This window comes from Hypanus sabinus, chromosome 1 (genome assembly GCF_030144855.1).
Source record: "Hypanus sabinus isolate sHypSab1 chromosome 1, sHypSab1.hap1, whole genome shotgun sequence".
NCBI classification, from domain to species: domain Eukaryota; kingdom Metazoa; phylum Chordata; class Chondrichthyes; order Myliobatiformes; family Dasyatidae; genus Hypanus; species Hypanus sabinus.
In genome coordinates this window covers 37,285,815-37,297,436 of record NC_082706.1, presented here as the reverse complement: position 1 = coordinate 37,297,436, position 11,622 = coordinate 37,285,815, and the positions used below count along the sequence as shown (strand labels likewise).

Sequence of the window (11,622 nt, the reverse complement as noted above, 5' to 3'; positions counted from 1 at the left end):
TTGCGTTTCTGCAAGATTTTCTGCCTCTGACACAAGGTGAACATAAATAGGACCAGGCCATTTGGTACACGGTGTTTGCGCTGACTAAAGCTCAAAGTAAATTTATCATCACGGTATTTGTATGTCACTATTTTCTGTACAACCCTGAGATTTATTCCCTTGTGTGCATTCACAGCAAGTACAAAGGAATGCAGTAGAACAGATGAACAACTACACACAACAAAGACACAACCAACCAACGTGCAAAAGATAACTAACAGGCGTGCAAATATAAAAAAGAAACAAAACAAAATAATGGTAATAAATAAATAATAAATAAACAGAGAAACGTAGGAAACCTACAGCAAAGCTGTGCCGATCATGCCTCCACCTTAGAACTGCCTGGGCTTTACCCATATCGAGAACATGAGGGGGCAGAATCTTTGAAAGTGAACCCGTACTGTAGGTTGTGGAATCAGTTCAGTGTTGGGGGAGGGTGAGTGAAGTTACCCCCTCTGGTTCAGAAGCCTGATGGTTGAGGGGCAATAACCATTCCTGAACCTGGTGGTGTGGGATCTGAGGCTCCCGTACCTCCTTCCCAACGGCAGCAGTGAGAAGAGAGCGTGGCCTAGATGGGGTTCCTGGTGATGGGGCTGCTTTTCTGCGACAGCACTTCTTGTAGATGCACTCAGAGGTGGGGAGGGCTGTTCCTGTGATGAACTGGGCCCTATCCTTGACTTCCTGTTGACCATGACGCCAATCTATACTAATTGCATCTTCCCGCTCCAAAGTTAAAGTAAATTTATTAACAAAGTACGTATCTTTCACCATATACAATCCTGAGATTCATTTTCTTGCTGGCATTCACTGGAAATTAAAATGCAATATAATTTATGGAAAAATTATACATAAATAAGGACAAACAATGTGCAAAAGAAGATAAATTGTGCAAATAAATTTATTCTGTTCATGTGCCTGACTAAACACCACTATCTGAGTTTACTACCTTCCCTGGCAGCCTGTTCCAGACACCTACCACTCTCTGTACTAAAAGAGAACCTGCCCTGTGAGCCTCTTATAGCCAAGCTGAAGGTCGAAGTCCAGGACTCGGAGAGTCTGAATGTTGAAGGCGGATGTGGGCAATAGAGGCCAAAGGACGATTCTGTGAGTCTGGGCCAGGGACTGGAGGCTAGAGGCTCAATGCCTGCAAGTCTGACATCTCTGCTGTAAAGGGGGCATCCTTCTATTCTGAAGCTGTGCTCTCTGGTCCTGGACTCTGCATGTCCACTCTATCTAGTCCTTGCATTATTTGGTCAGTTTCAATGAGATCCCTCCTTCCTTATGAGCCATAGAACACAACAACACACAAACAGGCCCTTCAGCCCATCTAGTCTATGCTGAACTATTATTAAGCAGAGTCCAATTGACCTACACCCAGCCATAGCCCTCCCAGTAATATTTCTCTAAAATGTTAGGATCAAATCTCAAACTCCTAATGAAATATAGCCACTGGCATGCCTTCTTAGCACTTACATCAATATGTTGGGCCAGGATAGGTCTTCAGAGATGTTAACGCCTATGAAATTGAACAAATACACCCTTTGCACTGCTGACCCCTCAATGAGGATGGGTGTGTGTTCCCGACTTCCCCTTCCTGAAGTCCACAATCAATTCCTTAGTCTTACTGATGTTGAGTGCAGGTCCACCACTCGCTGAAAGTGGTGATCAAAGTAGGTAGGGTGGTCACGAGGGCATACAACACCATTGGTCAGGCATTGAGTATGTCAGGAAGGCGTACAACACCATTGGTCAGGCATAGAGTATGTCAGGAAGGCGTACAACACCATTGGTCAGACATTGAGTATGTCAGGAAGGCGTACAACACCATTGGTCAGGCATAGAGTATGTCAGGAAGGCGTACAACACCATTGGTCAGGCATTGAGTATGTCAGGAAGTCATATCGTAGGTCTACAACAATTTGGTTAGACCACATGTGGAGTATTAGATGCAATTCTGCTCATCTGTAGAGGGAAGGACTTTTTAACCCACTCCAACTCTTCCTTCCCACATAGAGATATAGTACAGAGCAGCGCATCACAGGCCCTTCAGCCCATCTAGTCTGTGCCAATCTATTGATCTACCTAGTCCCATCAACCTGCACTGGCACCATAGCCCTCCATAACCCTATCATCCAAGTACCTATCCAAATTTCTCTTTTTCACCTTTCACTGCTAACCCATGACCTCTGGTTCTAGTCTCACCCAACCTCAGTGGAAAAAGCCTGCTTGCATTTACCCTATCTATACCTCTCATAAATTTGTAAACCCTTAACAAACCTCTCCTCATTTTCCTGTGCTCCAGGGAATAAAATCCTAACCCATTGAACCTTTCCCCATAACTCTTTCTTTCTTTATCAATCTTTTTATTAATTGAAAAAAAAGTACATATATATATAAACAAGAAGAGAATTATCTCAAATTAACAATTCATATAAAAGGTAAAATAAACATTATCAAGATCATACAGTGTGTAATAAGGAATAAGATAATCAATTCTCCTCTTATCATTCCATGAAAAGAAGAAAAAAGATAAAGAAACTCCTATAATTTTAATAACCATAAAAACCCCCACTAAACAACAAAAAAAAACATAAAAAGAGAAAAGAAAAAAAAAGGGAACTGAGCAGCTCAAACAGAGTGAAAGCAAGAAAAAAGAAAACCTTTCTGATCAAATCCAACGTTTCGAGGAGGTAAGTGGAAGAGCCGTAAGTCAAAGCATCTGAAACTATTGAATAAGAGGTCCCAAGTTCCCTCAAATTTAAAGGATGTATCAAATGTCTGACTTTTTATTTTCTCTTAAATAGGACACAATGGAAGTAAGCCAATAGAGAGCCATAGGTGGACTGGAATCTTTCCATTTAAGCAAAATGGCTCTACTAGCCAATAAAGTTGTAAAAGCTATCCTGCTTCCGATGGAGTGATCCCAAAAATTGCTGTAAATAAATTCGGTTGTAGATCCAAATTCATAAATTAAATGCATAATGCAGAAAGAGGGGTAAAATACTGAGGTAATGTAAGACTTTTGATAAAGTTTTAAAGACTTCTTTCCAAAAATTATCTATCTTGATACAAGACCAAAACATATGAGTTAAAGTAGTTACCTCAATATTACATCTGTTGCAAATAAGATCAATATTGGGAAAGATACGGGCTAATTTGTCCTTTGACATATGTGCCCGATGCACTACCTTGAACTGTATCAAGGAATGACGGGCACAAATAGAAGAAGTATTTACCAAATGAAAAATTTTATCCCATTGATTATCTGAGAGTGACTCTCGAAATTCCAATTCCCACTCAGCTTTAGTTTTATCATTAGATAACATATGCAAATTATAAAATAACCATTTTAAAATTATAGCTATCAGCCCTTTTTGAAATGGTTTAACATGTAAAAGAGTATCTATTATATTGGGTGAATAAGCCGAGGGAAAATTTGGAAGTAGATTACGTAGAAAATTCCCAATTTGTAAATATCTAAAGTGTGCATTAGATAGGTCGTATTTGTCCGCAACTGAGTGAAAGACATTAAAGAATTCTGCACAAGCAAGTCTAAAAAAGTTACTATTCCTTTAGTTTTCCAAATTAAAAAGGCCTGATTGGAAATAGATGGTTTAAAAAATAATTGAGATGGATTTTACTAGAAAGAACAAAGTTATTAAACTCAAAGAATCTTCAAAACTGAAACCAAATTCTTAATATGTTTAAATATGGGATTAAGGTCTCGACTACCAACCTTAGAAAACGAGAAAGGAAGAGGAGCCCCCAGTAAAGAGGCCAAAGAATACCACTTCACTGAGTTTTTCTCCAAATCCTCCCATAAAGGACAGTTTGAGAAATGAATCCAAAAAGAAATATATTGAATAGTAATTGCCCAATAATACATTCTAAAATTTGGCAAAGACATACCATTTTTTAAAAATTTCTGCAGTAAAGGTTTACTCAATCTAGGGTTCTTATTATTCCAAATGTAAGATAACATTTTAGAGTCTCTTCTATCAAAAACCAGTTTAGGAACAAAAGAAGGGATTGCTTGACCTTTCCCTATAACTCAAGACTTCAAAACCTGACATTTACATCCTTGTAAACTTAACTTCACTCTTTCAATCTTATTGATATCATTGCTGTAGGTACCACAAAACTCCAAATTAAGCCTCACCAATGTCTTCCACAATTTCAACATAACATCCCAACTCCCCTACTCATACTTTGATTTATGAAGGCCAATGTGCCAAAAGCTTTCTTTATGATCCTATCTACCTGCAACACCACTTTCAAGGAATTATGGATCTGTATTCCCAGATCCCTCTGTTCTCACTGTGTTATATCTAACCTGGTTTGTCCTCCCAAAATGCAACACCTCACAGTTGTCAGCGTTAAATTCCATTCATTGTTTTCCAGCTGGTCCAGATCCCGCTTCGAGCCATGATAGTTTCCCTCACTGTCCACTACGCCCCCAATCTTGGTGATATCTGCAAATCTGCTGATCCAGTTTGTCGCATTTTCATCCAGATTGTTAATGTAGATGACAAGCAACAACGGAGCCAGCACTGATCCCTGAGATCTCTGTGTAAATTTGCTCCTCTAAATCCCACGGTCTGTTGGGTGGTCTATAATATGATCCTATTAATGTGATCATCCCTTTCTTGTTCCTCAGTTCCACCAATATAGCCTCTGTAGACAAGCTGCCCTGTCTGAACACTGCTGTGAGGTCTTCCACCCCTTCCCCTTTAATCTCTCTGCTCTGTTCACACCTAAAACAATGGATCCCCAGCACACTGCCAGTCCTGCCCCTCCTGCAACAAAGTCTTACAATGTCCATAATTCCTTGTACTGATCCATGACCTAAGCATACCTGCCTCTCCTACAGTACCCCTTGCATTGAAATATATGCAGCTCAGAATATTGGTCCCACCATGCTCAACCTTTAGGTTCCCAACTCTGTACGTAGGCTTAACAACGTTCTCCCCACTATCTGTTCTGTGCCCTGGTTCCCACCCCCTGCATCTCTAGTTTAAAGCCCCCACCCCCACCCCCTATACAGCATTAGCAGACCTTCCCACGAGGATATTAGTCCCCCTCCAGTCCTACTGCAAACCGTCCCTTCTGCACAGGTCCCATCTTCCCTGGAAGTGAGCCCAGTGATCCAAAAAAAAAATCTGGAGCCCTCCCTCCTGCACCATCCCCTTAGCCACGTGTTAAACTGTCTGGTCTCACAAGCATGTGGCACAGGTGGCAATTCTGAGATCAAGGCTCTGAAGGTACTGTTACTGAACTCCCAGAAGTCACTTTGCAGGACCTCGTTATCCTCCCCACCCATGTCATCGGTGACACCAATCCATGGCCCACGCCCTCTGGCTGTTCACCCCAGACCAGATACAAATGTCATGGACTCGATCCAAGATGCCCCTGGACCCAGGAGGCAACATACTCTCCGGGAATCTCGTTCCACAGGACTTCTTCCTGTCTGTTCCCCTTACAAATGAATCCTCTATCACTACATCTGTGAGATGCGTGGGTCTTACACAGAGAGTGGCTGGGGGGGGGGCAGATACCATTCTGGTGTTTAAGATTGTCTTTGACACATAAAGGCACTCAGAGGCCACTTGTACACCTGCTCATCAATGCAAATATCTAATCAGCCAATCGTGTGGCAGCAACTCAATGTGTAAAAGCATGAGGACATGGTCAAGAGGCTCAGTTGTAATTAATTGTTCATCCTGCAGAGGGCAGTAATATGCCTAGATGCGTCTAAACTGCTGGACATAGAAGAAGAGGTTCAGTTGGGCATAATATGCTTAATTATTCCTGATACCTTGTTGGAAAACATCACTCTGGGGTGTGTGGGTGTTGTCATCATTATGAAACAGTTGAACACATTCTTTCACAAGGTGAAGCGTACAAGGTTGAAAGAAAGCAAGTGCAGGCTGCACCACCAGCTTTGGGCGTTGACAGTTTTAATTTAAAACTTCACCAAGTTATGGACAAACAAGAGAAAATCTGCAGACGCTGGAAGTCCAAGCAACACGCACAAAACGCTGGAGGAACTCAGCAGGCCAGGCAGCATCTATAGAAAAGAGTAAACAGTTGACGTTTCAGGCCAAAACCTTTCAGCAGGACTGGAGAAAGGAAAAAAAATTGAGTAGATTTATTCGGAGGAAGGTGGGAACTCAAATGGGAGATTTGGAGGAAAATTAAGCTTGAGGATTAAGGGTTAACAGAATCACGAGGATAGCAGGGTAGGAAGCAAATGGGGTCTTGTCTGGCTACTCATACAAATTAGCAATAAGCCCTGTTAGGGGTGACACATAGATGTAGTAAGTCCTGTTAGCAACGAAGGACGGAGGAGCACGGAATTTGTGTGCAAGGGGGGACCGTTAGCCCTCGAGGCTAAATGACTGATGGCTTGGTTTCTTAAAATTAACGTAGTAAAGTAATTAAACCGTTTAGGTCTAATCGGTGATAATAAATCTCCCTGACTTGGAGGGAAGAAGTTATTACTTAAACGTATCGGACACCCTAGGTTGAATAATTCCTTGATCAGGATTAACGTGCATGGTCCGAACATCTGTAGCTAGAGCACTTGTTAAGAAACGGTGCGGCATTTATAGTTTGAATGCAGCAAAGGAAACTTCAGATTGCCGAGTTAAGATCTTTGGGGCAGACACTTGGCAAAGTTTGTTAGGACCTTTCGGACAGACACTTCGGAAAGGATATCACTGCCGTTGGCCTTGACTTTCTGAAAGGCATGTGATTTCTTGGTATTAATTTGTGTTTTGGGGGCTGGAATTTAGTGAGTAGGCTTCGTGGCTCCTCGCTCTACATTTCAACTCAGTAGGTGGCGGTAATGCCGTGGTGGTTGGTCCCTGTCGACTAAACTTCACGGGAAAACCAAACTTCAGAACAGGGGGAAGAAATGTGACTCTGACCGCGGAGATGATTGTTGGTGTCAAGCGGGACGGCTTGAGCTTTCTCAGAACCTGCTGGTCGCCTGGGATCTTCAGGCACGCGTCCCGAGGCCACGGTGCGAAAAATCAAAGCGCGTCCAGCGAGCCGCAGTTCCACCATCAAAGGCGAGGTCAGAAGAGTGCGTATCCGAACGCACGACACTCATCGAGCCTTTGAGGTGGACGGGCTGCAGCGGCAGAAGATCACGATCATGTGCCGACAGAGGGACTGTGCATCATAGTCCACAGGAGCTTGATAGGGCAGAGGCGAGGATGGGAGGATACGGTGGGCGGGTTCTTCTCTCCGCCCATCAATGACTCATTTACTTCGCCTTTAAGTACTGAAGGAAGGCTGGGAACAAACTTCTTCGAAGTTTATGTGTTCGATTTCTTTGATCTATTAGTTTCTTTGGAAAAAGTTTTTAAAGTATTTTTTTTGGGGGGGAGAGAGAGTGGAGGTTTTTAGGTTTAATTTTGCCCCATCGGATTCGAGTTTATCGTCCGCGGCTTCTGCTCGCCTGGATTGTTGGAAGTGCGGGAAGACCGGCTGAAGATTTCTTTTTGCCGGGGAACCATGCAGGGCACGAGAATCGCCTGCCACCTCCTCCTCGTCCTCCTCCTCCCGGTGAGTGCGGTCTGTGAGCGGGACCTCTGCCGCTCCTCGAACCCCTCAGCGGGACTCTGGTCCTCACCCAGCGCCGCCGGGACCCTGACATCATTCCCGCCGCTTCCCCCTCAATCCTTCTCGGACCTTCTCTCCCGCCCCCCCCCCACTCCCTCCCAGACCTCCCCCCTCCACATGATCTATCCCCACCCCACTTTTCAATTTTACTCCTTGACCTTGCGCAGAGATTTGTATTCCTTATCTTAAAAGGAAAATTGTACCTTGCTTCAGCCAGCGCGGCAAAGATTTCATCAGACTCGTACTGGGGTACATTGGAAACTAGGAAGGACGTCAGATCCCATGGGAATTTCGGACTTTTTCCCTGACTCAGGGAGGCCGGGACCACGGCTCGCCGTGTCGGTGTTGGGGCTGGGGCAAAACTAAGTTCAGGGTCATAAATAGAACCGAAGGATAGCGCAGGAAAATGGCGCCCAGAACGCCGCTTCTGCTGTAAATGAATGGGCAAGCAGGAGAAATGGGCCGAATGGTTTCCCCACACCGATTCACCGTTTTGTGTAATAGTGACATAATGTCACATGTAGGTGGAAGGAAGATTTCCGTTTCCGAACCACAGAATTTGAATTAAGTGTGACAGACGTAGTGAAAGGTGGATTCGCATTACGGCGACAGTAGGCTCAATGACAAGGCCGCTGAGTTTGATCTGAGTCTGAGTCAAAAAGAGTAGAAAAGCAAGCTTTAGGTTCGGTATTGTCATTTAAAGTAGGGATAGGTATATGGACGGGAAAGAAATGGAGGGTTATGGGCTAAGTGCGGGTCGGTGGGACGAGATGGCCTGTTTCCGTTCTGTAATCATTATGTGGTTATATGGTCTAAAAAGTAAAGTGCTTTGTAGGAAAAATGATTTTTGAATAACAGTTACTGTTCAGTAAATTTAACAGTATAATTTAAACCATACAGTTTTATTAATTTAATAATGTAAACATTAATAGTGTTTTAGCAATTTATTTATTAAATTGGTAGTTATTGTTCCGAAGCAGAAATGCAACAAGGGGTTGGTGCCTGCTGGAAATGAGCGGCAGGACTTGTCTTAGTTTCTCCCACTACCCAGGCGCTGAAAGAGTGGCCTGACAGTTATCCCTCAGACCAGCGTCGGTTCGGGGTCTGTTTCCACTGGAGATTGCTCACCTAACTTTGATTTCTGGTTCGTTGTTTTGCATTTACTGTGTGGTAGAGGCGGCAGAGGGAGGGAGGCGACCCGAGGGGAGTGGGTGTGGAAAACCAAGGAGCTTCTTGCTTGTTTTGAACTTCTGAAAGTGGTACGTGGTTGACACAGTTGTTTGTCAGTGACCACATGCAAATTCAGAAGGCACATTGGTGTGAAATTGAATTGTGTAATTAGGGATTGCTGTTATGTGACCTCGGTTGACGTTACTGTACTAGTTGTTAAACGGGTCCTAAATATGTTTTTATTCTGGGAGTTCGGTGAGGGAGTCTCACTGTTGACCCATCACCTCTAGTCTGGTGCTCTTTCCCCCTCAATGCACTTTAGTAAACTATTTAAGAACTTTTTAAAAGCTATTTATTAATGCTTTTTGGGAGGGTGATTTTAGATGCATATCATATTTATACTGAGTTAAATACTGTGTAATTAGTTTTGCTACAATAAGTGTATGGGACACTGGAAAAATGTTGAATTTCCCCTTGGGGATGAATAAAGTATCTATTTATCTATCTATCTATCTTACCCTAGCTTCTGCCCTCTTCCTTTCAGTTAGGAAACATTCTCCTCCATAGATGCTGCCTGACCTGCTGAGTTCAGAAACAAACGACATAAATACTATAAATTACAATAAATTAAATAAGTAGTGGAAAAGGGGACCGTAAGTTGTGTGGGTCTACTGGTGGAGTGGAGGGCATGCCCTTGGTGGTTAATGAAGGATGCCTCCTTTTGAAGATGTCCTCAATGGTGGCGACATTCCCCCGTCATGGAGTTGGCTGCAGCTTTTGTTTTTGGATCCCCTGCATTGGCCCCTCCGTACCAGACGGTGATGCAGCCGGTCAGAGTGCTCTCCACGGTACATCTGTAGAGATTTGCTAGTCTTGGGTGACAAACCGAATCTCCTCGGGCTCCTAACACGTTGGACCTTGAAGTGGATGGGCTACAGCAGCTACGGCTTTGTCTTTGTTACTGAAGAGCAATGGAAAGCATTTTCTCTGGATGCAGTGTGGCTTCCACAGTAACAGGAAATTGCAGAGCTGCAGACGCGTCACGGTAACCAGCTTCCCCTCGGAGAGGAGTGTCGGCACTCAGGGTCATACTTGGGTGTGTCTACACGCATCTCGCTTCCTCAGCAACGCAGCCAGCGTAATCGAAGACCCCAGGCATTCTCTTCTCCCCTCTCCCAGAGGCATGATCAGGCCATTCAGCCCTTCGAGTCTCGTTTAATATCCCTCTCAACTCCATTCTCCTGCCTTCTCCCTGTAAGGCAGAAGATGCAAAAGCCCAAGAACACACTCCACCAGGCTCAAGTGAGCTTTATTAGACTTTTGACTCTAACTAGAGATGGGCAGTTAAACGTTGGCCCACTCTGTGAAGCTTTGAATCAATATATTAAAACTAATTTTAAAATGCCACCCACCTACCTTCCCCCTTCACCTATTTCCTTCCAGCTTGTACCTTCCCCTCCCTTCTCATTCTGGCTTCAGAGAGCGTCCTGGCCTGAGATGTTGACCCTTTATTCCCCTGCTGAGATGCTTCAGCATTTTGTTTGTGGGAGAAAAAAAAATCCCCCTTGTGGTTTTTTGGCCAGAGGTGAGAGAATACTGTTAATCACTGCTAACCTGTGGACCGTTGAAGTGTAGTACCGGAAGGAAGACTGGTCCCAGTTTGTTGTGCAAGATGTGGGAGCAGAATTAACCCCTTCAGTCCATCATCCTCTCAACCCCAGTCTCCTGCTTTCTCCCTCTAACCTTTCCTGCCCTGTCTAATGAATAACATGTCAACCTCTGCCTTAAATACACTTGACCTCCTCAGGTAAATTCCACAGATCTACCACCGTCTGGCTGCAGGAATTCCCCGTCTCTGTTCTAAACGGGCGTCCTTCTATTCTGAAGCTGTGCCCTCTGGTCCTAGACTCCCCCACATAGGAAACATCCACTCTGTCTGGACCCCTATCACCAACCGAGGGCCCAAAAACTGCTGACAGTACTCCAACTGAGGCCTCACCAGTGCTTCAACATTACAGCCTTGCCTTTATATTCGAGCTCTCCCCCTCCAAATGAACGCTAACTTTGCATTTGCCTTCCTCATCACTGACTCAACTGCAAATTAACCTTTAGGGGCTCCCAGGTCCTCAAATATTTGATTTTTCTCGCCGTCTCCTGTGTACAAAGAAAACTATTCTGTGTGGTGTGCTACTACAGGTGCCTATAACTAATTCTGGGGTGGCACAACAACGTACCGGTTAGCATAAACGCTTTCTGGAACCGGCGAGCCAGGTTCAATCCTTGTCGCCGTTTGTGAGGAATTCATACGTGCTCCCCGTAACCGCGTGGGTTTCTCCCTGCGTTCCGGAGACGTGTGGGATAGCAGGTTGATCGGTCCAGTGGGCGGAGTGAATCTCTAAATAAAAATCTGGCATTCTGGATACATCTCTGAACGCGTGGAGGGTGCCCTGATCAGGACAGGAAAACGCCTGGAATGAAACTCTGCCTTTCGGGGAAAAGAATGAATCTACGCAGAACCTTAATTTCCTTCCGATCAAAGGAGCCCATTGATTTCCTTGGATCTGGCTTCCTTCCAGCATGCCCCCTCCCACGCCCCTCCGCCCACCCCCGCCCCGCTCTGGAGCTGGTGTGATACTGGTTTATTATGGACACGTACTGTGAAAAAAGCCTTTGTTTTGCACGCCATCCATACTCTCTGTGGTCGAGTTAAAAAAAATCTATTATCAAAGTACATACATGTCACCATATTCTCCCCCCGAGGTTCATTAGCTGGCATTTACAGGA

General features: G+C 44.4%; 1 protein-coding gene across 1 annotated transcript in view; it reads left to right on the top strand.

Annotated features, from left to right (window-relative positions):
* Positions 1–7,349: 7,349 nt before the first annotated feature.
* The window catches only part of LOC132393034 (uncharacterized), a 61,038-nt gene continuing 56,765 nt past the window's right edge, over positions 7,350–11,622 (top strand). Inside the window, exon 1 of the mRNA XM_059967762.1 lies at positions 7,350–7,611. Coding sequence (XP_059823745.1) covers positions 7,561–7,611 — 51 coding nt within the window. The 5' untranslated portion in view covers positions 7,350–7,560. The remainder of the gene's footprint in view (positions 7,612–11,622) is intronic.